Source organism: Lipophrys pholis (genome assembly GCF_963383615.2).
Source record: "Lipophrys pholis genome assembly, chromosome: 5".
NCBI classification, from domain to species: Eukaryota; Metazoa; Chordata; class Actinopteri; order Blenniiformes; family Blenniidae; genus Lipophrys; species Lipophrys pholis.
Window position 1 is genome coordinate 5,531,643 of NC_137628.1, and position 24,340 is coordinate 5,555,982.

A 24,340-nucleotide genomic window follows, 5' to 3' on the forward strand; every position below is an offset into this window, starting at 1 on the left:
CCGCACGTCAAAGACGAGCACAGGTAAATAATAAGAGTTATCCCCACACAAGCATGTTTGTTTGAACAATGCTGTTGCCGTTGGACCATATTTAGTCACTGGGGCCTGGGGCGGTTGCCTGCGCAAGACGTTTGAAAGTAACACAGAAAGCTGCCGAGATTCCATACAGAGCCCACTCTCCTTATATGGCACACACTGCAACAACCTCTCTGCTCAGTGTATCTGCTCCTCCACTCCCCTCCTCCTCCCTACTCCTCATCATCCTCCTCGGACATCTCCCTCATCCCCTCGCTCTCGGGTTTTCTTCCCGTCGTCGTGCTCAAAAACTTGAAGGACGTTCATGTTGCTCTTTGGTCAGTCAATGAGTTCCTCGCGCGTGCGCTCACACACACACACACACACACACACACACACACACACACACACACACACACACACACACACACACACACACACACACACACACACACACACACACACACACACACACACACACACACACACACACACACACACACACTGCTGTGACTCTGGCACTAAACAGGCCACAGCTATCAAGCAGCAGGTTGATTTATTGCGGCAAATAGAAGAGTGTCCTTATATAGGAAGTTCCATTGGGAAGAAGCAGGAGGAGGGGGTCTGGATGTTTGTAGTGGAATGTGATGTGCGTAATGATTGGAGACGCGTGCGGGATGTCCATACCAACACACACAGACACACACACTCAAAGAAAGTCCCATTCGCTGTGTAGATTGTGACTAATCTTCTCGAGGGAAACTCTCTGGAAAGGCTGCAGTAAAAGGGGACTCCTGATCGGGGGGGACAGCTGGTTTGCCTTATGAGGACTGGGAGCTCATTGCGTAATCTATCAACCCAACAGGGTGCAGGGACTTAAAGCTCACATTGCTTTACTACTTCAGTCTCTTTTACATACTTATAGATATGTTGCGTCGCTATAAAATGTTGAAAACACAGTATGTCCTGAAAACCCATGGATTTTATTAGAATCTCAAACGTTGAGTTTGAGGCCAGTGTCAGGTCATATTGAACAATTCAAAAGTAAGGAAAGATGACTTTTGGGTAATATTTAAATTATTTTGGTTGGAAATTGTAGTTATCTTCACTTTCAGATATTGCTATATTTGTTTGGAACATACATTTGTTGGATGTTTCAGAAGATGTGAGTATGTAGGTTGCCAAATGACATCCAACAGCCTTTTCTCCTGCTACTGATTTATGTTATTGCAACTGAAATGCAAGTTTTTTTTTTGGGGGGGGGTTCTTTGTCTTTCTCAGCTGGGATTGGCTCCCACAACAACTATATATTGAATGAAATGATACTGCCGATTCTGAAGAGTCTGACCAATATATTTTATATTCATTCATTCTAGGATAATAACTTAAATTGTAAACTGTGGGCATTTCATAGATTTTCCTCGAAATATAAGTAGATAGCTGGGGGGGGGGGGGGTCCACCCTGTGAAAAATCTCCAAGTACAATGAAATACTTAACATTTCAATATGACGATCCATTTCAGGTACTAAATCTGTAGGTGTGCGCAGTGCGCATGTCTGCTGCCTCCTGCTCCTCCTGGATGCTGCTGGAGGAGGAGGAGGGGGAGGAGGAGGGGGAGGAGGAGGAGGAAGAGGAGGAGGAGGACCAGCCTGTGCAGCTCCACCCTCTCACTGCAGTGCTCAGTTTAAATGGTAAGCTTTGGAGATTGACGGGGGTCATTTGGACTGTTTGCTTCTTGGAGTACCTCGTCAACGCCTCCTCCTCCAAACGTTGTAACTCTCCAAACCCAAGACTGCCCTGAACACACGTTTCTTCACCTTATGTGAGTATAACTTTTCCTAAAGAAGACCCATGGAGTGCATCTGTCAAACTCTGCATAACTCACACTTTGTGTTTGTGTTGTTTTCCTGCACAAACTGTCTTCAATGATTATATGTTGTGGTTTCTCGATAAGCCTCAGTCATAAGGAAAACCTTTGTAGTACTGTCTTTGTTTTGCATCACTTTCTTTGATGAACGGCTGAATGAAAATGGATAGTTTAGGCATTAAACTAACTGTACATCATTTAAGTATTGTATAAAAACATGTTTTCATCTGAAAGAAAGTGCAGTAATATCAATGTTCAAGAGGTGAGCCTAACAACTGTACGTAAATCACTTAGCAGCCTAGAGTATAGTACATACAGTGAATAAGAAAGAGGAAATCAAGTATGTAAGCAGAAGCGTCACTATGTTGTTTCTTTTTTTCCAAATATGGTGTCACTAAGCTGCTGTCTGTCAAGCATGTTGAACACTTCCAGGACCTGCATCTCATTTCAGTTGCTATATATGAAGCTTGTCGTATGGTTTTAAAGTTTATACACGAGTGTGCTTTCTATGTCTAGGATTCTGCAAGCAAATAGAATCTATGTTTTTGCAGCTAAACCAGACAATCTTTACAACTTTGCTCCAACCCGGATACAGATTGCCTGCCAAGTCTGTGAAGGGGATTTTTGTTAATCCAAAGAAACACTGACATTACACTTGATTACTCCGATACAAACTGTGCATACTTTGAAAGCAGTGAAGCAGCTCGGAGAATCCCAAAGAGTTCCTGCTTTCAGCTGATCTGCTCTCACTTATCATTTTCTACCTCGAGACGTCTTTAACAGGGAAGGAAGTCGTGAGTTGACCATTTATTTTGTTGTCTTATCTGCATTCAAACGTACCTCACAGTGGATGTTCCTGATGTCAAAGCCCGAACAGCAATTAATGTTCACTTGAGTAAATTTTGGTTGGATTAGTTTCATACTGTAATATTAATCACTATGCAAAAGCATAGAAATCCTCCTTCTAGATCGGAGTTTATTAATAAGACAGTAACTGGAAGTATGTTTGTGAAACGTGTGGGAGAGGAAATGAGTAAAATCATTCAAGGGGCCAGTAGGTTGACCTCTTCTGACCACAAATAGAAAGGTCAGTCAGTCTCCCGGGTGACATTTCCACTGGTTTGTTATTATTCACAGTATCGGATATATTAGACTCTTCATTATTTATATTGAACTTTTTTTGATTAATGATCGGTGACTACAGATTTTGAATTTTTTGGGTCCAATACCGAATGTGGTGTGGTGGTTAGCACTGTCACCTCACCACCAATTCAAATCAGGGCTTTGGGAGGATTTCTGTGTGGAGCTTCGCATGTTCTCCCTTTGTGTGGGTTTTCTCCAGGTACTCTACTTTCTGCCTCCAGCCCAAAAACTGGACGGTAACCGGTTAACCTAAATAGCCTGCAGCCGGTAGTCGGCTGGTTCAGGTCCCAGCAATCCTGAAATAAAGTGAAATAGAAAACGGATTGACTCAACTTTTCCGAAAAACATGCAATTTAGGATATATATATATATATATATATATATATCTGCAATTGTTCTGTGACAAATTGCCGACCTGCTCAGGCTGTACCCTGCGCTTACTTGCATTCAGATGGTTAAGACCCTAACAACTGGATACAGTCTATTAGAGATAGATGAATTACTTTGTGCATTATTGGAAATTGTGAATCAAAATCAGTACAACTACAAAAAAAAAAAGTTTAATGTGTGACTGTAAACAATTGATTATATTGAGGAATTGAATGAAGAGCCATATAGTGACTCTTTGAGCTTTGTGTGGGCCGTGAGCCATTTCCACCCTTAGAGGCTTCAGTCTTAACCCGTTAACCTGTCAGCTCCACTTCAGTCGGCTGTCTTCAAGACACACCGGCTGAGCACCCGCCGTGTTGCCACAACAGAAAGTGAGAGGGGAGGCTTTACCCAGATATTAAGCTGAGTTGGTGAGAAAAGGTAAAGGCAGTGGAGAGGAGCACCTTGATTGGCTTCACATGCTTTAACATGGGGGAGGGAGTGAAGGGGGATGTCAGAAAAAGTGTATTTGCTTTTTGTTAACAGACGTGTCTGATCATCGAAGCATCAGCAGCTACTTTCACTGTTTCATCACACGTCGACTCAACTCAACAGACTCATCCACCTTGTGTGTGTTTTTTTTTTTGACTGACTGACTGACTGACTGGAAGTGTCTGCCTCTGTCTTACGTTGATATTGACAAAATATCTTTTGGCAGTTTCTGGGTGGTTTGGCTTGGCACATCCCAGAGGAGCATTTATGAGCTTTCTCAAGGCCGATTAGTGGCTTTTCCCTCGTGGTTCCCATTCCATCAAACTGCGTGCCAGTCTCAGTGCAGAGACAGGTGGAGGAGTCTGTGGACAAGTTTGTCTACACATTAGGGAATTTGTGTTTACTTCACTTGACACCCACTGGATGACATTTCTTTAGCTGTAGTTCCAGTTATTTAGCACACAGCTTAAATTTGACATATTGCACACGACCTGTTCCTGTTTGCATTTTGCATTACCTCCCTTCTGCAGGTACCACTCCCAAACACTTCTTCATGACCAGGCCATTGGTTCCATTTAAAAATGGATGCCGCTGAGGGCCCATGTGAAGCATGACTGTTAAAGCCCCTCGGGCTGTCTGCCTCGCTGTTATCATTTTGGAGTAAACGACAAGACCGGCAGGAGACATACTATTCCCTATAAGGGCTTTGTTTGGGAGTTCACTTGCCCTGCTGTTTAGGTCCGCAGAAAAGAGCCCTGCTCCAGAGAAGGAGCCCTTATATGGTCATCACAGCACGAGACTGAATCCTCCTCGCAGGAGACAGAGAGAGAGAGAGAGAGAGAGAGAGAGAGAGAGAGAGAGAGAGAGAGAGAGAGAGAGAGAGAGAGAGAGAGAGAGAGAGAGAGAGAGAGAGAGAGAGGGAAAGGCACGGGAAAAATGGATGTTGTCAATTAGGCAATAACTAAATGATTGCGTATTCATGCTTTGTGAATATTTCAGATAAAGCTGTTGACAAACTATAGGGGCCTTTGGTAAGAAGTTCATTCAAATCAATTATCCACCCTCAGTCTTTCCATGTACGGCGCAGCAGGGAGGGGAATTGTTTGTGCGTTTCCCTTGTGGTGTGTGTGAAAGTATAGAGTCGGGGGGGGGGGGGGGGGGGGGGTGGAGGTCTGTGAGAATGGCTGCACTCTGGAACTCCCCAATGGATAAAACATGTTAACTCTTTGAGTTATGACCACATGCAGCAGGCAGCTTCATTCACATGTCTCAGGCAGTCACACGCACACTGAACGCACTGTGTACTTGATGGTGTGTATAAAGTGATGCTCACCCACCCACCGCCGACTAGCAATGGTTTTGACTACGTTAATACGGCTGGGCGACTGTAGGTCGGTCGGCAGAGCAAGACAATGAGCAAGACACTGGAACCCAAATTGTTCCCCATGGATGGATTGACCCCTTGGATGGCTGCTGCCTCCACTGGTGTGTGAATGGCCGAATGTTATCAACAGTGTAAAGCACTTTTGGGACAGTTAAAGCAGTGGAAAAGCATTAAACAAATATATATCTATATAAATGAAATCCATTTGCCACATTTAAATGCAGTATTTACATTATTTGTACTTTCATCTTTGTGTCCAAAGAATGGCTGCACTCTGGAGCTCCCCAATGGATAAAACATGTTAACTCTTTGAGTTATGACCACATGCAGCAGGCAGCTTCATTCACATGTCTCAGGCAGTCACACGCACACTGAACGCACTGTGTACTTGATGGTGTGTATAAAGTGATGCTCACCCACCCACCGCCGACTAGCAATGGTTTTGACTACGTTAATACGGCTGGGCGACTGTAGGTCGGTCGGCAGAGCAAGACACTGAGCAAGACACTGGAACCCAAATTGTTCCCCATGGATGGATTGACCCCTTGGATGGCTGCTGCCTCCACTGGTGTGTGAATGGCCGAATGTTATCAACAGTGTAAAGCACTTTTGGGACAGTTAAAGCAGTGGAAAAGCATTAAACAAATATATATCTATATAAATGAAATCCATTTGCCACATTTAAATGCAGTATTTACATTATTTGTACTTTCATCTTTGTGTCCAGCCTGACATGCTTTGTTCTCTTTCGCCTCTGTCCTTTGGTCGCCCAGTTCCTCCTCCTTATTTTTAACTTCCACTTTATGTATTGTCCTCAACAGCTGGCTCTCCACATTAAGCCACGATGTCCAAGAAGGCCCCAAGCGAGGACGAGAAGTTCCTCTTCGTGGACAAAGACTTTCTGAACAGCCCCATGGCTCAAGCCGACTGGGCCGCCAAGAAGCTGGTGTGGATCCCGTCGGAGAGGCATGGCTTCGAGGCCGCCAGCATCAAGGAGGAGCACGGCGACGAGGTGCTGGTGGAGCTGGCCGATAACGCCAAGAAGGTGACCGTCAACAAGGACGACATCCAGAAGATGAACCCGCCCAAGTTCAGCAAGGTGGAGGACATGGCCGAGCTCACCTGCCTGAACGAGGCCTCGGTGTTGCACAATATCCGTGAGAGGTACTTCTCCGGGCTTATTTATGTAAGTATTCAGCAAAAAATATCCAAAAATTCACTGAAGTCATCTTCACATAAACATTTATGGAAGACTCCATTTGGAAGTCTCTTCAGATACACCTAATGGAATAATTAAAGGTTGTGCTTTTCTTGGAAAAACCATGAAAATGTATTTGAGATTATTTATTTCAATTTATTAGTAAATTGCTATTAAGTTAACTGTGAACATGTAAAACAGGCACGTTACGTCCATTTAATGTTGTGTACCTTAATGACTCAAATGTCACTGTCAGAACATACTATTTATAAGTCTAATTACTAACTCTTTTAAGTGTTTTTCATATTAATATGTTATGGTTTCTTTGAATAAGGTTTTGTTCCCCACTCAGCCACTTCCTCAGCAATGAGCTCCAGTAAATAAACTGCCAGACAAAATGACATTTTATGAATTAACTTTGCTATACCACCATAGTCATCATTGAATTCAGGCAGAAACTGTGCAAACACTTTGCATACAATCTTTCATATTCTTCTCTCAGACGTACTCCGGCCTGTTCTGTGTGGTGGTGAATCCCTACAAAATGCTGCCCATCTACTCAGAGAAGATCATTGACATGTACAAAGGGAAGAAGCGACATGAAGTCCCTCCACACATCTACTCTATTGCTGATAACGCCTACAGAAACATGATGCAAGGTACTTTTGCTTTGTTTTTCCTGGTTTCCCTCATTAAACTGCTCTTCCATTGCAGGAACGTGCAAATGAAGTTACCCAAGGACTTTATTAGTTAATTGCCATCACGTTAGTTCTGCATTATACTGGGCTACTTTTCTCTCTTTCCCAGAGCCTTTTCTTTTTTTCCAATAGAAGGACCAGTCCAGCTGATTTAGTCCATTTTGCCTTTCCAGGATTTTCTTTTAAAGACAAATTATATTAAATGATGTTATTAACACAAATGTAAAATGAACAAACCTAAATTTCGCAACTTAATTGAAAAACAACAAAAATAACAAAAAACAACCAAAAAGACAAGCATACCTCCTCAGATCATCAAACCATCTCGTTGACTATGAGGTCACCTCACACGGAGCACCAAGTACTGTCCAGTGAAGTCAGATCTAATCGGTTTTACATACTCAATCCATTTCGCCCAGCTCCTGTTATAGTTTTCATTTTCTACCTTAAGGGAAAAGGATGTCCAGTGATTTTGGGTGATGGGTGTGATCTACCAACTGCACTGCATGATGGATCCTTTCTTAGCGCACATATTGGCGGATCGCACAGCGCTAAAGGTTAAGGTTCAGGACAGGGTTAAGGTTAGTGTTACGTATAGGTTTAGGCGGTTAGTGTTACGTATAGGTTTAGGCAGCGTGATCGACAATCTTTGCGCAAACAACAGCTCCATTATTTGCGCAGCACAGTAGGTAGTTCTCAAATCACCCAAAACCGCTGAACAAAGATATTCTTTCCATTACATCAATCCATTCATCAATAATGGTGTTTTCTATCTTTAACCAGATCCTTGTAATGGACTTCTCACTGGCTGCCAGTAGTACCCCAAGCTTTTATTGACTGAAACTGATGAGATTGGATTAGATGGATGAATGATAACAAAGTATAACAGAGGAAAGCCACTCACACTGTACATCTGAGAGCCCGGTGTGGCTGAGCTGTGGTATCAGCTGTCAGAGGCCCTTCATCTCTGTTGTGTGGACAAAGTGGTTAATCAAAACCACACATGTCCACTGCTGCCAGGCTGAAAGTTTTGAAAGCAGAGCTGTGTTTTCATGTCCCGCAGGAAGCTCATAGCTCCATCTGTCTGCTCTGCTGCAAGCTCATCACAAAATGAATCTGTTTTTACAACAATATAAAAATAACCATAACTGAAAGAATATTTTACGGCCTGTTTGAGATTCAATGTCTCATAGAAGTGACGATTGTGCCTCTGGCAGAGTGGTGCTTACAGTAAATGACTTTGGGCTCGTTTCCCATGGAGTCGGGTTCTGCTTTTTCCAGGAGGTCTCGTCCTGCTCGTCGTCCTTCATGTTGACGTGACTACGTTCCCTCGGAGGAGTTGAAATCTGGAGTGAGAGATGGGCGGAGGGCAATAAAACATTTCCTGTTTCAGAAACCCCTTCCCTCAGTCAAAATGCCAACTTTTTGGGGGTTTTTAATCAGTCTCAATACCACTTTATTCTCTCTGGGATTGTATGTCAGTCCTTCTGTTTAACTAGTTTGAATGGAGATGTTTTGGCAGGACTTACACTAAGTTGGATGTTTATTGTGAGGAGATTTCTAAAGGAATTTGTGTAAACTACATGGGTTGTTTGAGAAACTATAAAACACAGTTTAGTGAATGATAATATACGCCGTTACCACTCAAGAAGAGATAAATCAAGGTGTGAGTCCAGTTTTGAAAGGAAATGCAAACACATTTTAGATACAGAATATATGGGAATGAAAGAGCCAATGATCCACGGATGTAAGCTTTCACTTGGGAAATTTATATTTCCTCCTTGTCTTTGAGAATATTCTGAATTTATTGGTTCTGGCTTGCTTGAAGGGCTACCAGATTTATTACTTCATTCATCTTAATAAATTTCTGCCTGGAGTATCAGCTCAAATACAACCCGGCTAAGCTTGCTTCGCTCACATTTTTTCATCCTGAATCATTCATTCATTTCGAATACATTATGTCATATAACAGTGTTTCCCGTCATATTTCTGCTCCTTTCTGTCAAATATTCACACACGCCACACTGCCCACATCATATTTCTCAGTCAGAATGATTTAAGGAAGAAATACACAATCTATGAGTTTACTTTATAAGCAGCTCCTTTTCCTGTTCATTATCAGTTAAACTGTCATGCACGTCACGCTGCTCATACATCCATCTTCTATGCAGCTTTTTACAATTGAGAGTCACAAGGAGCTGATCCCAGCTGACTTTGACTGAGGACAGGTCATCAGTCCCTCACAGGAGAGGCAGACGGTCACACACACACCTTCACACACCTTCACACACACGGGCAATTTGGATCAATCATCTTCAAATGCATGTTTTGGATTGTGCAAGGAAGTCCTCAGAGAAAACCCAAGTTGTATATTGGAAATGTGCTTCTTTTCAGTCATGTTTTATTGTAATATTCTCTAATGCTGAGATGTCAGCTCACATGTGTCGCCTCTGCTCTTCAAGTACTAAAAAAAACAGCGCATTCATGCAGCTGGGAAGTCAGACAGTTTCCAGTTGGGAAAGTCCCACTTCCTGGTTGGAAACTTTCACATGGCAATGAGAAACAGCCAAAAGGTCCACCAAGCCGTCCCTCATTTGAGACAACAAAAGTTAAATTACACTTGTAAGGTCAATATTATTACGGTTTTGTTGTTGTAGTTATCATGACTATCTACACACTTTACGCTGATTCATTCTCAGTGATGATAAATGGATGCCTTGATCAATAGAGTAGATTTTCTTCAAATCAAGTGTGATGGGTTCACCATCTTGCCCTGTCAACATGTTGACATGTATAACGTGTACAATACAATATGTGTGATGTGACTTGGCACAGAATCGAGCACTATTGATGTGTTAGTGTATGAATGATTGTGCCTGCAAATGTGTTAATGTGATGAATCATGTAAAAGTGTGTTTGTACTGCTGAACCCTAAAATATGACATATGTATAATAATTAAAGTCCACCTACAGTGGCGTCAGTGCTGCCATAATTAAATACAAAACTGCTGCCATATTTCTTATTTTTGTGATTTACTTAAAGTTGTATTACAGTAAATCTAAATTGTCTTGCTCTGTATGCTTTCAGAACATATGAAAGTTCATACTGCAGTATACAGTATGCATAGTTTTTCTTTGACTTATAGACGAAGAACGTCAACGGACATGAGCTCAGCACTGCCCCCTACAGGGAGGCAGTGGTACTGATGGCCTCACTAGCTTTTTATTGGCGTTTAATGTAAAATTGGGCAAGACTTAATGTTTTATTATGTTTGACAGTCAATACAAGTGGCAAACATCAAGAAATGTAAAGAAACATCCCCCTAAAGGTTTACATTTGTATGTGATTATGTAATCTGTGGTGAGGAAAATGTCAGAATATTAATTATTTTAAAATGTTTATGATTATCTGTTTATCATTTTCCATGCCTAACCTGACCACATGACCCTCGTTCTAATATATGATCCTTTGACATCAGAATAAATAATAACATTCATTTCCTGGTATACTTTGGCATCTCCGTTCTTAATATTTCACAGGGTCTTTGAAGACACAGCTTTATGAGTTGTCCCACTTAAAAGCTGCTGTTACCAATACAGTGTATGTATATGGGAGGGTTTTCGGTTTGACCACACCGGTACACAGGAAAGCAGTGTTTACCGCCACAGCTACGACATGTAAACTCTGTGTCCCAAGTAAACAAGAAGGGGAAGGATGGCGTGGCGTTTGTGGGGGTGTTTGGATTGCACTTCTCCATCACGTCCTGGCAGAACTTCACATGCAGCTGCAGCTTAGAGACACTTTTCAGTTACATTGGACAAGCACACACGACCCTGTGTGCACAAGGAAAAGTATGTGTATTTACTGACTAAATATTTGCTCAGACTCATGATGTATGAAATGACAATAGATGTTTAAGTTTGTGGGCCACCCATTCAGCTTCAAAGTGTTAGGTAAAAGAAATGACATCATCATATGAAATACAAAAACAACAGGAAGATGCCATTAAAGACAAGTTGTTTCATCTGAATTAGGAGCAATACTGCGCATATTCGGACAAGGTGCATCTTGGGTAAACCACACTTACCCAAAAGCATCTATCTGGATTGTGGGAGGAAGCAAGGAAACTTGTGCAATCTCAGAGAGAACATGCAAACTCAATGCAGAAAGATTCCTGCTCTGATTTTAACCCAGATCTCATACCTGTGAGACAACAGGGCTGACCACTGCACCACCCGTGACTTAAGTTATGCAAGATATTTTTATAACCTTTCTAATCTTGTGTCAATGTCGGGGATATCTGACAGGCAACATCATCTCATCTTTATAATCTGTACATCGGAGGGGGGGTTTAAAAAAAAAGAAAAATCAGACATCATGTACAGAGATTCCCAGTATTTTAAAGTTTAGATTTTATTGGCATTACCAGCTCTTATTCATTTGAATATTGATATTCTATCCAGAAATCACTATTTTCTGGAAAACTATTAATAGAATGATGTTTATCTAAGAACTGAGAGGATTCAGGATGATCCTGGTGTTGGTACTAAAGCTGCACACCTCTCAGCCCTCTGTAAGGCTTCTTTCAAAATAATAACTATGGCTGGCAGGGAGTTGTTACTGTTGATCTACTGCAGGGATTTCCCATGAAGTTGTGCTTGAGGATGCAGGATACTCTACAATGAATGTTGTTGTATGAACAATTCATATGTAAGAGTGGAAGTGGTGCATAACAGCAGCAAATCCTGATAACTCTCCTAAGCTCTGAAGCATTCTTCTTTAAATCTTGGCTGAAGTCCCAGTGCTGCCAAACCGTACTTCACTCTTTGAAGTCCAGGAGATAAAGAAATGTGAAATTCCCGTGAGGCGTTTGTTGTTCCCTGCAGCAGATGACTGACATGCCTTTCTCCCAGCGAGGGTCGAGGGTCTTGCAATCCTTTGTAATCTAATTCCTTTCCGTGGCCTAATCAACAGCACTGGTGCAACGACCAGCCTCTCCTCTCTGCATCTCATTCGCTGAAGTAAAAAAGCTGTGTTGATTCTGGATATTTTAGAGAAAAGCAGAGCTCTGACCACCTCTATTACAGCGTCCTCATCATTTGCTCCAGTCTCTCTGTTTCTGCCTTAATTAGGAAGTGCGGAGAGGCAACAGGGTGTGCATGCGTGATTGTGTGTGCAAGTGTGAGGAATGAAGCCAGAAGAAATAGCAGCCAAAGCCTACAGAGGAAAAAACAACATAGAAACAGCATCCCAACTTGTTTACAGTTCAGGCTGGGCACTGTACTCTGTGTGTGCGTGCACGCTCATCCGCAAACCTTTAAAATGCACCAAAATGCATTATTAATGCATGGATGCTCGTGCACAATTGTCTGACAGTGATGAGCTGGTGATCTGTCTGGGATGTTCGAAATACCGTCCGGGACTTTCTATGTGGAGTTTGCATGTTCTCCCTGTGTGTACGTGGGTTTCCTCCAGGTACTATACGCTTTCCTCCCTCAGCCTGGAAACGTGCTTGTGAGGTTAATAGAGTTGTGAATGTGAGTGTGTAAACTTGTCTCATGTGCGTTTATTTAAGTGGCTTCATGAGTTCCTGCTGTGACCAAGTCCAGTTGACTATGTCCAATTGTATTGGAGAACATTTGATAAACTGGTTTTACGAGTGTTGGATGCCGGCGTCTGTATAATGGTGAATAATTCCCGGATAATCGCTCCGCTCAGCGGTGGCGTGTCCTTTGAGAAGCAGCATCGAAAAACATTTGATACTTTGTGTTTAAAGACTGACAGTAAAGGTATTTCGTTATCAGCAGCGTGACCCACACTCCCCAGGAGGTGGCTCGTAATGAAGGATGCAGTCACAGTTTAACCTTACATGGACTTGTTGTGTCGTCCGCAGAGTATTTCTGGAGCCAGTGAAATGTTCAAAAATTGATTTTCATGGGAAATCAAAGTGTTTATGGGCGCTGCAGTTTTCTGAGGCACGAGGGAGATTTTCACAAATCATTCCGTTTTCCAGCTGGCGACACATATATATGACAGCAGGCGAAGTATTATTTCTGGGGAAAGGCCTGTGGTTTTACTTGAGTAAACGTCGCTACTGTGCCTGTCAAACATGAGAGGAAGTCGAGTTTTAGGGTTGAACTTGTTTTTGTTCTGACTTATTAAATAGTTTGTGGAAGCTGTCATGAACTGAATCCATTGTTTTTCTTTCTTCTTTTTTTTTCTACAGATCGCGAGGATCAGTCTATTCTCTGCACGTAAGTCGAAATCGTCTTTCAAAATGGTCATTTTTCTGTATCTGAACTTGCATGAAGCGACGCGGTGCCTGCTTGTGTGGAAGAACAGTTACATAACGTTTGAGTAAACACAGTCCCACAATGAGATGCTCCTCGGGTCTCGGTTTTAAACCTCCAGCGACAATGTGAAGAGACTTTTTTTTTTTGTCGGATTTTGTTTCTGTGGGGTTGGGTGGTGTTGAGATGGAGCCTGGCGGGATGTGCATTCATGCTTTCGCAGCGCTCCCAGAGGACCGAGGCCTCGCTCTCCTCTCAGACCTTTTGGTCAGGAAGTCTGCCCTGATGGAAGAACCAGATTAGCTCTTCTAGTTTGGGCTCCTTTTTTCTGTTTATTTACTTTGAACTAATTATTGAGAGCTTTGACGAGATGACTGATCATGCAGAGACAAACATGTTTGAACTGGCCTGAACTTTAAAGCAAAGGTTTTTTTTATTTGTCTCATTCACACAATCAATTGACTTCTAAAAATGTGTTTCAATGAAACAGTATTTCTACCCTCCACATGCTCATTTTATTCAAGATTTATTCACTGAAATTGAAAGAAAACAGTATTTGGGAAAAGGCTTCCCCCCAACCCCAGATTTGTCCTGTTTCTGTTACACCTCAGAAGCTCTTTAGCGCCCCCCAGGGGAGGTCCACCCCACACTTAATACTGAACGTTCCTTATTTTTCAGACTTCTTATTTTTCCTCCAAATCTACATCAAATGTGTTCATTTCATTTCAATCTTAGTTCACATGTGAAGGGAAATTGCTGACTTTTTTGCATTAATATTTTTTTTAATTTTTTTTATCAACAACAAGAATGTAACCAGCCTGAAAGAATGAGACAGCGCCGCACAGTAAACAGTTTGTGTATCCATCAGTGCCTTTAAGCAGACTTTCAGATTACATAACAGACACTGAGACAGACAGTCAGCGAAGGAGCTCAATGATCGTGACGTTCGAGACAGGAAGAACTTGTAGCATCGTGGGTGAGAGATTACCAGACAGCACATCGGCATATTTCCCATCGGCTGTCTATTTTAGGTCTGAAATTGTTGAAAAAAATCCACTCAAAGACCATGAATGGTTTTTAAAAGACTACTTATTTCCCTTTTAGTACAGTTTCAATCTTCTTCTCTTGTTATATTTAAGAATTTACAGTCACAAATTGACTATAGGTAATAAAATACATACCTAATTCTACTTCTAGTAAATAAAGATCACATGTATAGTCAAAGATACATCAAACACTGCACAAGAGGCAACAATGTAAGATCACTTATCACAAACGTTTCTCCTCAGTCCAGTGCAGTTAGTTAAATGGGCCGATTGGCATCACTACATTTTATCTTGGAGTGAACTGATGTGAACTTGGTGCTCACCAATCAGTATGAGGGAAGGAAGGAAAAAGGCTTTTCGCTTTTTCTACTTGTTAGGGAATCTTTGGGAAGGGTCCAAAACGATGAACCACAGATCATGAGAAAACGAGATGAGAAACAGGAACAAAACCAATCAGGACTTGTTGATAAGAACACGAACACAATTTGAGATGTAAGATTTGATAAATAATGCGAATTTGGTAGTTTTGATGGAAAGAAAGGCAAATGAGGTGATGTCTGTGATACTCACTGGAGTGTGACTGCATGCTCCAAGCTGCAAGTTGCAGCTGACGCCACAACGCCACAAAACAAGAGATTAAGGTTTCATCCACACCCTCCGGTGATTCCATTGGTTCCAGCTCTTTCCCTGCGGACTGATGCTGCCGCAATGCAAGCTTGACACTGTTTGAATTCTCTCAGATTGAGAGCCAACATGGTCCTGTTTATGTGAGACACATGCAGAGCAGAGCAGGAGAGACGAGAGAGGAGACTGGAACAGAGAAACAGACACAAAACTAGACTTCCATATCAATCAGAGAATGAACTGGAATGTGAATAAACCCAACTTTGAAACACAAGGAACAACCTCACTAAAACCAGGATGCAGCTTTCATCCCATCAAACAATTCCCTCGACTATCAAGCTTCTTTATCTCAGGGAAACTGGACAACACCATGTCCAAGCAGCTCTGAGCATGAAGCAAGTCGTTCACCGCCACTGTGAGAAATGTACGGTACATGAAGTGTTGCTCAAAACGAGATGAAGGTGATAAGCTGGAAGTGATCTGACACGGCAGAACTGGAATCCGAACTCTGCTTCTCTTGAAGCGTCACTCCCCTGAAGTCGTCCGGATCTCTGAGCCCCGGCAGGCCTCCGCAGCCATAAATGGGAGAAATGCTTCTGGGGCGATACATGGAATGTCATTTATGACATTTTCCCGCTGCGTGTAACCCGTACATGCGCGTTTAATTGCAACATATGTTCTTTGTCAGTGGTGTTTACACAGCAGTCCATTATGGGAGCCTTCAGTCTTCGTGGCATTACGTTAAATGGAAGTATTTTCTCATTTTTAATGAGATTTAATGTTCCATCATCAGCTTAAGGATCACATACTCATGTGTCACTTACAACGTCAACCTTCAACATACAGCTGCAATTCTGTTCAATTCTGATATTGTCTAAGGAATTCAGTCTGTCAGATTTAGGTCGTGGTTGGGTGACTATTCCTTCTGCTTCATCTTTGGTTGACTCAACACACCATCTGGTGGTGCTAATGTGCACTACAAGACTAAACAGGCTGGACAAGTTGGAAAACTTGCTGGTTTGAGTAAAAGTACTAACAGCACATCACAAAAATGTTTTTTGAAATTACAACAGTTTTCTTTTCTTTATTCAATTGTTTTTTTAATTTGAGACTGTATTTAAGAACACTATAGTCCTGAAAACATTTTTTTTAAATGACTATTAAAGGACTGCTCTCTTCAGAATAATGTCAAACAACTGTTGACCATTCAAATGAAGATTTTAATTAATCTCAGTTCAGTTATATTTGCATTGAACCAATAAGAATATAAATAAAACAAAATGCTACATAAACAAGCACAGGCCAGAGTGAAGAGGGAAAAATCAGAGCTTCTTGCTGCAGTGGGAGGGTTTACAGGGTCCTGCAACCTTTATTTTTCTCTCCAGGTTCCATAAAATAACATTTCTTTGGAGCCTCAAAACTGCAAAACATGTTCCACTTTTACAAAGTTAAAATAGTTCATATTTTTCATATATAGTTTTGTTATATTTACACCACAAGTATGGTTCATGTCAGATGTAATTGAAATTAAAAAACTATGATTAAAACAAGTTGAAATGTTGAAAGCACATCTGAATAACATATAACTACTTAAAGAATTCTTCATTCCTCAAACCTACAGTGGAGACACACGGTGCAGTACCTGTTTCATAAATCATCCGTAGAAAAGACTCATTCTGACCTCACAGCTGCCTACAGTAGCAACCTGGATGTCATATTTTATGTCCAGACACAAACAGGACAGTTGTAATCAGATTCCTCTTGGAGCTGCCGGGGTCTCGGACACGGAGCATCGCAGGCCTTTTATGGAGCCGAGGCTGAACATGCATCAGTCTAATGGCTCTGCAATTATTTTCTGTGAGGAAAGAATGTGTTTTTTGACACTGTTTGAAAATGTCTGAGTTAAATATGCCTCTAAAAAGAAGCACATGTTTTAAGTTTCTGCCTTGTCTGATGGTTTCAATCCTATAAATCCCACATTAGATCTCATGCGGCCACTTTGTATATACACTGACTTTAGTCACTAGTCTAGTGAGTGTTACTACCTCTGATACCATACATTTACATTTTAGGACCTGGAAGCTTCCTCACAGATGAAAATTATTATTATTATTATTATTATTATTATTATTATTATTATTATTATTATTATTATTATTATTATTATTATCATCGTCATCATCATTATTGCAGCACTTTAGCTTCCTGTGGTTATTTTAAACTGCTTTATAAATAAATAAATAAAAATGTGAAAGATGTAAAAGTGTGGTATTCCTTCATGTTCTCTGTGACTCTTCACTGTTCCTCCTTTTCTTTGAATCCTCCTCCTTCTTTCTTTGCCTCCCCAGTGGAGAATCTGGTGCTGGAAAGACAGAAAACACCAAAAAGGTCATCCAGTATCTGGCTGTCGTGGCCTCCTCACACAAAGGCAAGAAGGACAGCAGTGTTGTAAGTATCTGAGTGAAGATTTGCTGTCAGACGCGATCTGCCAGTCAGTCAGTTCCCTCACAACGGACATAGGAACATTCCCAGTTTAATCCTGTATATTGCCGTTTCCTCCAAATAGCAACAATCAGGATCACAGTTTGCCTACGTGAGTAAAGGGGAATGCTGGAGTGTGTTTTCGTTTGTGGTGTTTGTGTGTGTGGTGTGTGCGTGTGTGTGTGTGTGTTCCTTCCATAGGTTAGAAAAGTGCATGAAGGTAGTGTCACTGAGTAACACAGGAAAACTCTCGGTTCATTCTCCAATCGGGAAACCAAATCTTTTGTGTTTCTTCAGTTCGACCTTTTGTTGATTTGGGCTGATTTAGGCTGCATGATGATCATCAGACGATCAACTCTCCTCATCTAAAAGGTTTTGGTAAACTTCTTTGTGGTGTTTAGTTTTTGTGTCGTCATGGACACCCTTTCACTGTCAGCGTGGATTTACAAGAAACATCCCCCGACAGTGAAAGGGTCTCTCACAGGTCAACGAGCACAGTGTGAGCATGCACATTTCATGGTCTTGTCTATCATAACCCCCGTATGTATCCACCCTGATGGAGACCACCGGCTGTCCCGTCCTCAGGGCTTCAGTGGACCTTCGACATTGCATCATGTGGACTCTTCTGACTTTATTTGAAGATGATACTGACTTCTATCAAATCACATGAGAAATACACACACACCCAAAATAAAATCTGAATTAAGAATTTATTTTTTTTTTTTAAGAAAATATTTATTTTCTTTATTTCTCTGGATGGAATGGAAAGCTATTTTATCTAAATTCAACAGATAAATATGTATGTAAAGATATTTTGATACTGTGAAAATGTTTTTATTAATACGTACGGAACCATGAATAATTGTATTATAGATAAAATTATGTCAATATAATTGAATTTGACCCATTTCTTATTCTAAATTACCCAAATATATGTATATTTTCATTTGTTATATTTACAAGCGATACATGTACATTTAAAACAGTTTCTCCTCTTAACATTATCTGAATTTTCTTTTTATGAAGATACATTTATTTAAGTATGATTAAATTTTTGTAAATTTGTAAATTATGCTGTTTTAAGAAGCAATATTAACATTTTAAACATCAAGGATTTCTTTCTTTGATATATGATCAAAACAAGATTTAGTGTTTAGTTTGTATTTATTATCACAGAACATCTTAAAAGAAGAATCTTAAAAAAAAAATCATTCTGTTTAAACATAATATATTAAATGTCCATTTTCGTTTAAACTTGTCATATTTACATAATAAATAAATGTCTTTTTTTTGTTTATCAAAAAATGATCTCGTTAATTCAGAGAAAACTATTTCTTATGTCAATAATCTTCTTACTTCAAAACCCCTCAATGTGCTAAAATAAGCTGAAATATTCACTCAGATTTGAGCGATCTCGCCTGTTTCTGGATTATTTTATTTTTAAGACAAACATACATCCCTGGTTCAAAGCTCCTCTCCGCTGCTGACCTTGTGCTCTGAAAAAAGGTATTTTTTGCCTAAAATACAGCCAACATTCGCTGTCCTCTGCAGGACCTCCAGACTCCCACGGACCCTGCATGAGCAGAAATAACTTTGGTTTGATGTGTTTTCTCCACTTCTTCTCCTCCGACGCTGACTCCCGCTGCCTGGCCTTCTTCTCAGTATTTGTGTTCCAAATGTCTCAAAGAACAATACTTTTCAATCAGCTGTAAGTTTCTCTTTCATGCCTTCTCGCTGTGCTTTCTTTGCCCCTTTTCTTTTTGTTTCTCTTCTTTTTGTCCTCTCAGCGACTTAAATAAACAGGACCTTCCTCTCTGCTTTGCCAACTCTGCGCTGCGCCTCATCAGCGGGTCTGTATCTGTTTATTTATCTACTTTTTGAAGGACAACAGACAGTCAAAACTGCACACTTGTAAAACACTAAAAGCACACAGTTACCACAGCGCTCCTCTGTGTAGCTCGGGGCTTGTTTATTCAGTAGCTGAGGGGTGTTTTGGAGCGCGGGGGGGGGGGTTTTGGTGGAGGTGTGTAGCACCTGACCTGGATGCGGACTGCCACAGAACTCTTTGATCACTTGGATTAGCTGGATGCAGAGAGACGGGGTGTCGGCCTGATTTAGCTCCATCACCCGGCTTCCACCCGAGGGTCTGGAGTCACGCTGGAAGCAAATCGCGTCTCCAAACGTCTGTTTGTGAGTCGGGAGTAAATTCGCTGACACGTTGGACGCGAAGACTTTGTCGAGACTAATCAAAGGTTTAGTCTCTGATCCAGCTAAACTCGCCCACTCTGTTTCCACGTCATCAACAAGCAGCTGCTGCTCATTTCAACAGTTTCTCTCAAACATGATGAAGACTCAAAGGAGATTAGTGTGGAAATCTATTATCTTGTTAAAGCACTTACTGGAAAGCTTCACGGTGTGAAACTTAAAGAGTACTGCAGTTATTTTTCTGCTTTCTGCTCCGTCTCACCCCGTCTCCTTCCTCCGCTTTCTCCATGTCCTCCTTCAAAACTTCCATGAATCTTCTGAGGTTTTCCTCTCGTCCGCCCGCCTCCATCTCCATCCGCCACTGCTCATTAGTTCTCCTTCTGAACTGTTTGTCTGTGATCCTGTCCATCCTGCTCGCTCCCATTACAAAGAAAAACTTACTCAGGAAACTAACTCCTGCTTGACTTTAGTTTTAGGCCCGCCTTAATAAAGTCATACAATCACCGACTTTCTTTATTGTAGCATCATATTTTTTATTTCCATTCATCCTTTCCGATGTTATGAACATAAACATATTTTGCATTATCACATGCAGCTTTACACACATGGGTAAAAAAATATTTAATTTTACATTAATTCATAACAATAATTTGCTTTAAATAATCACTGAAGCTGCGGTTTGGACCAAAACAATCACACATTTGAAATTTGAATCATGTATATTTGTCATTTTATGACACATACTTCTGATAACACGACAATTGAAGTGTCAAAATATATCAGGATGTATTCTCTTCATAAATTAAAAAAATAAATAAAATTAATTGAGGAAAATTTGGAATTCTGAATAATAAAAAGTCATTTATTGCAAAGATATTTCACAAAAAAAACTCATTTAGGTGACTTTAGATCTCCATCTCTGAAGGACGTTAGTACGACTTGAAATAGAAAATGATGTATTTTTCTTTTCACCTTCCAGTGATTATTATAAGATTATGAATATCGTACCCATCCTGAATCATCTCATCCCCATTAAAAAAAAAAAAATCTGCTGGACACTAACCCCTCTGTCTGTCTCTGGTGTCTCCAGGGAGAGCTGGAGAAGCAGCTCCTGCAGGCCAACCCCATCCTGGAGGCCTTCGGAAATGCTAAAACCATCAAAAATGACAACTCCTCGCGATTTGTAAGTTCGGTAGTCCTGATAATCAGATTATCATAATGTTTTGTCGTCTTTTTAGAGTGCCAATCAACTGTTTATCATCACTCCTTCCTCTCTCACAGGGAAAATTCATCCGGATTAACTTTGATGTGACCGGCTACATTGTCGGAGCCAACATTGAGACCTGTATCCTTTTTATAAAGTTCAGCGTTTCCACGCTCGCTGTGAGAAAATGGCATTAACTTTAATTTAGTTTCTATTAGACAACTCATTCACTAATCTTTGCTAAGCTGTTTTTTTTATTACTAAGTTTGCTATTAACATAAAGTTTATCTTCTTTACTCTAGACTATGCTGAGATAAATGTCTAGAAAAAGGGAAAAAAAACTCAAGACCTGATAATGAAGGATAAGTATTGTTTTTGTACAAAACAGCAGAACAGGGTGAAAGAATAAATTATGAAAAAAATCAAGAACTGTTACATACATGATCTTTGATTAGGTTTAGTTTAGTTTTTAACATTTGGAGTTATTTGTACCTTCAAGGCCCAAACAAAATATTTTTCTCCAAGAAAAATCACACAAAAAAGGCTTTTTGAAGTAAATTTCAAGCTTGTGTAGTCTGGGGTGAATTCCATATATGAAATATACATCATTCACAAACAGTTCATCTATGTTTCTTATCAGCCGACTGCCTTCAGACCTGCTGGAGAAGTCTCGCTGTATCCGACAGGCGAAGACAGAGAGAGCTTTTCATGTTTTCTACTACATGATCGCTGGAGCCAAAGACAAACTGCGTGGTGAGAAAATGATTAATCCTGAATGAAGCTTGTTTTCTGTCATTCTATACACTTATTATTTAATGGCAGATGTTGTCTACACCACATGTGTCGAACTCCAGGCCTCGAGGGCCGCAGCCCTGCACGTTTTGCATGTCTCCCAGCTTCAACACAGCTGATTGCAATGAGCAGCTCGTTATCTGGCTTTGTGCTGAATGTGGTGATGAACCATCAGGACATTCAGGGGAGGGAGACATTGAAAACGTGCAGGGCTGCGGCCCACGAGGATCTGAGTTTGACACCCCTGGTCTACACTAAAGATTCTCTCCTGACAAACCACTTCTCTTTTCTTTACGGCAGTAAGAACTTCATGCACAGTCTGAAACATCCCCCACACAGTGAACCTGCCGAGTCATGAACTCTTTTGTGTTTTGTCTTCGCCAGAGGACCTTCTCCTGGAGCCCTTCAGTAACTACCGCTTCCTGAGCGCAGGCCACGTTCAGATCCCGGCCCAGGAGGACGACGAGCTGTACGAAGAGACCATGGAGGCCATGGGCATTATGGGCTTCTCCGAGGAAGAGAGGAACGGTACCAGCGATGACATCAACGAGATTATTGATGGATGGATGGATGGATGGATGGATGGATGGATGGATGGATGGATGGATGGATGGATGGATGGATGGATAAAACTTAATAAACAAACAAAAGTCAATTTATATGGAAATTCAGAGGGAAATATTTAATTCAGGGGCTTGTAGAAATTTCAAGTGGGGATCCATGAAAAGAAAATGAACGGTTAAAGGTTGTGAGGAATATGCCTTTTTTTTTTGACACATTTTAGTCCAATGTGACATCTTTTAATCTGCGTGTGCTGTTCACAAGTGAAGCGTTGTGGTTGTTTCTGCTCCAGACATCCTGAAGGTGTGCTCCACAGTCATGCAGCTGGGAAACATTGAGTTCAAGAAAGAGAGGAACCAGGAGCAGGCCACCATGCCAGACAACACAGGTCAGACTCCACTGAATATCTCCTACCATACTACTACTATACTGGCTTAGAAGAGACGAGGTTGAGATGGTTTGGTCTTGTATGTTGAAAAGATGATGGTATCCATGTAGTGAAAACTAGGCAGATGATGGAGCTGCAAGAAAAGGGGAGATGAGATCCACTTCAGCTTCCTATAGCATTAAAACAACACTAGACAAAGGCAATTCTCTATGAGGACATATTTCTTTGCAGCGGCCCAGAAGGTGTGTCACCTGCAGGGAATCAATGTGACGGACTTCACCCGAGCCATCCTCACCCCTCGCATCAAAGTGGGCCGAGAAGTGGTGCAGAAGGCACAAACCAAAGAGCAGGTATGAGAAGGAGTGAAGGCAAAATCGTAACTAAACAAATATCTGTATTTGAAACCATCTTCATGAACCTGTCTTCATGCACATCAAGCTCTGACCTCTCCTTTTAAATGCACTTCTCCATTATGATCCATTTTTCATGCCTGTAACACAATTATATGTAACTTTCATGAGTCTTACAATGAAAGCCCATGTCTCATGTAACTATCCGAAAATATCTGCTGGTTTCTTCCCAATGCGCTCATATAATCTGCCCCTGATGAAATCCAAACATTACTCCAAATCCAGCTAAAATGATTCCTATTTTACCTAGAAAACAATCTCCCAAGCTTGTATTATTGCTTATTTATTTAGGACTTTTAATATGCTCATTTAACCATTTTATCAGGTAGCGGTTGTTTGTGAAGATCGTGTGAATGAACTAAGAAGTTCTAAATGAATTCTCCATGAAAGATGAATAACCCTGACTGATCTGATCTGTGTTTTTTAGGCTGATTTTGCAATTGAAGCGTTGGCGAAGGCCATATTTGAGCGTCTGTTTCGCTGGATCCTGGGCCGAGTCAACAAAGCTCTGGACAAGACCAAACGTCAGGGGGCCTCCTTCCTGGGAATCCTCGACATCGCCGGCTTTGAGATCTTTGAGGTAAAGAGACGCCGATCACACAACAATGTGCCGAGAAGACGTTTGTCTTTAACGCTCTCTGCTGGTGATTGCAGGATAACTCCTTCGAGCAGCTGTGCATCAACTACACCAATGAGAAGCTGCAGCAGCTCTTCAACCACACCATGTTCATCCTGGAGCAGGAGGAGTACCAGCGGGAGGGCATCGAGTGGAACTTCATCGACTTCGGCCTCGACCTGCAGCCCTGCATCGAGCTCATCGAGAGGCCGGTGAGTTATAACCAGGAGAAAATAAACCTGCAGCCTCCGTTAAATCCTCTGCACTCAAAGGTTAAGCCCAATAAGTTCTGAAGCTTAGTGCAGATATTCTTGATTTAGATTGACGCGTCTCTTGTTTTGGTTAAACTTAGTTGCGTCTCCTCTGCAGAACAACCCTCCCGGCGTCCTGGCGCTGCTGGACGAAGAGTGCTGGTTCCCGAAAGCCACAGATATCTCCTTCGTGGAGAAACTCATGAACACGCAAGGGAACCACATTAAATTCGCCAAACCTAAACAGCTCAAAGACAAAACCGAGTTCTCCATTCTTCACTATGCTGGAAAGGTGAGCCTCAAA

General features: G+C 41.3%; 1 protein-coding gene across 4 annotated transcripts in view; it reads left to right on the top strand.

Moving 5' to 3' along the window:
* The first annotated feature begins 1,726 nt into the window (after positions 1-1,726).
* myh11a (myosin, heavy chain 11a, smooth muscle) overlaps positions 1,727-24,340 on the top strand; it is a 36,082-nt gene continuing 13,468 nt past the window's right edge. For 2 of the 4 annotated variants that reach the window (XM_080464823.1, XM_080464820.1), the window contains exons 1-15: positions 1,727-1,838; positions 6,093-6,457; positions 6,972-7,128; positions 13,395-13,422; positions 17,477-17,576; positions 17,695-17,721; positions 20,905-20,997; positions 21,096-21,159; positions 21,673-21,771; positions 22,195-22,338; positions 22,664-22,759; positions 22,991-23,109; positions 23,597-23,749; positions 23,824-23,997; positions 24,155-24,328. In XM_080464823.1, the coding sequence (XP_080320949.1) occupies positions 6,116-6,457; positions 6,972-7,128; positions 13,395-13,422; positions 17,477-17,576; positions 17,695-17,721; positions 20,905-20,997; positions 21,096-21,159; positions 21,673-21,771; positions 22,195-22,338; positions 22,664-22,759; positions 22,991-23,109; positions 23,597-23,749; positions 23,824-23,997; positions 24,155-24,328 (1,770 nt within the window). In that variant the 5' untranslated portion in view covers positions 1,727-1,838; positions 6,093-6,115. Of the gene's footprint in view, positions 1,839-2,617; positions 2,678-6,092; positions 6,458-6,971; positions 7,129-13,394; positions 13,423-17,476; positions 17,577-17,694; positions 17,722-20,904; positions 20,998-21,095; positions 21,160-21,672; positions 21,772-22,194; positions 22,339-22,663; positions 22,760-22,990; positions 23,110-23,596; positions 23,750-23,823; positions 23,998-24,154; positions 24,329-24,340 lie in introns of those variants that run through there. The other 2 variants (XM_080464821.1, XM_080464822.1) reach the window with 2 other exon arrangements.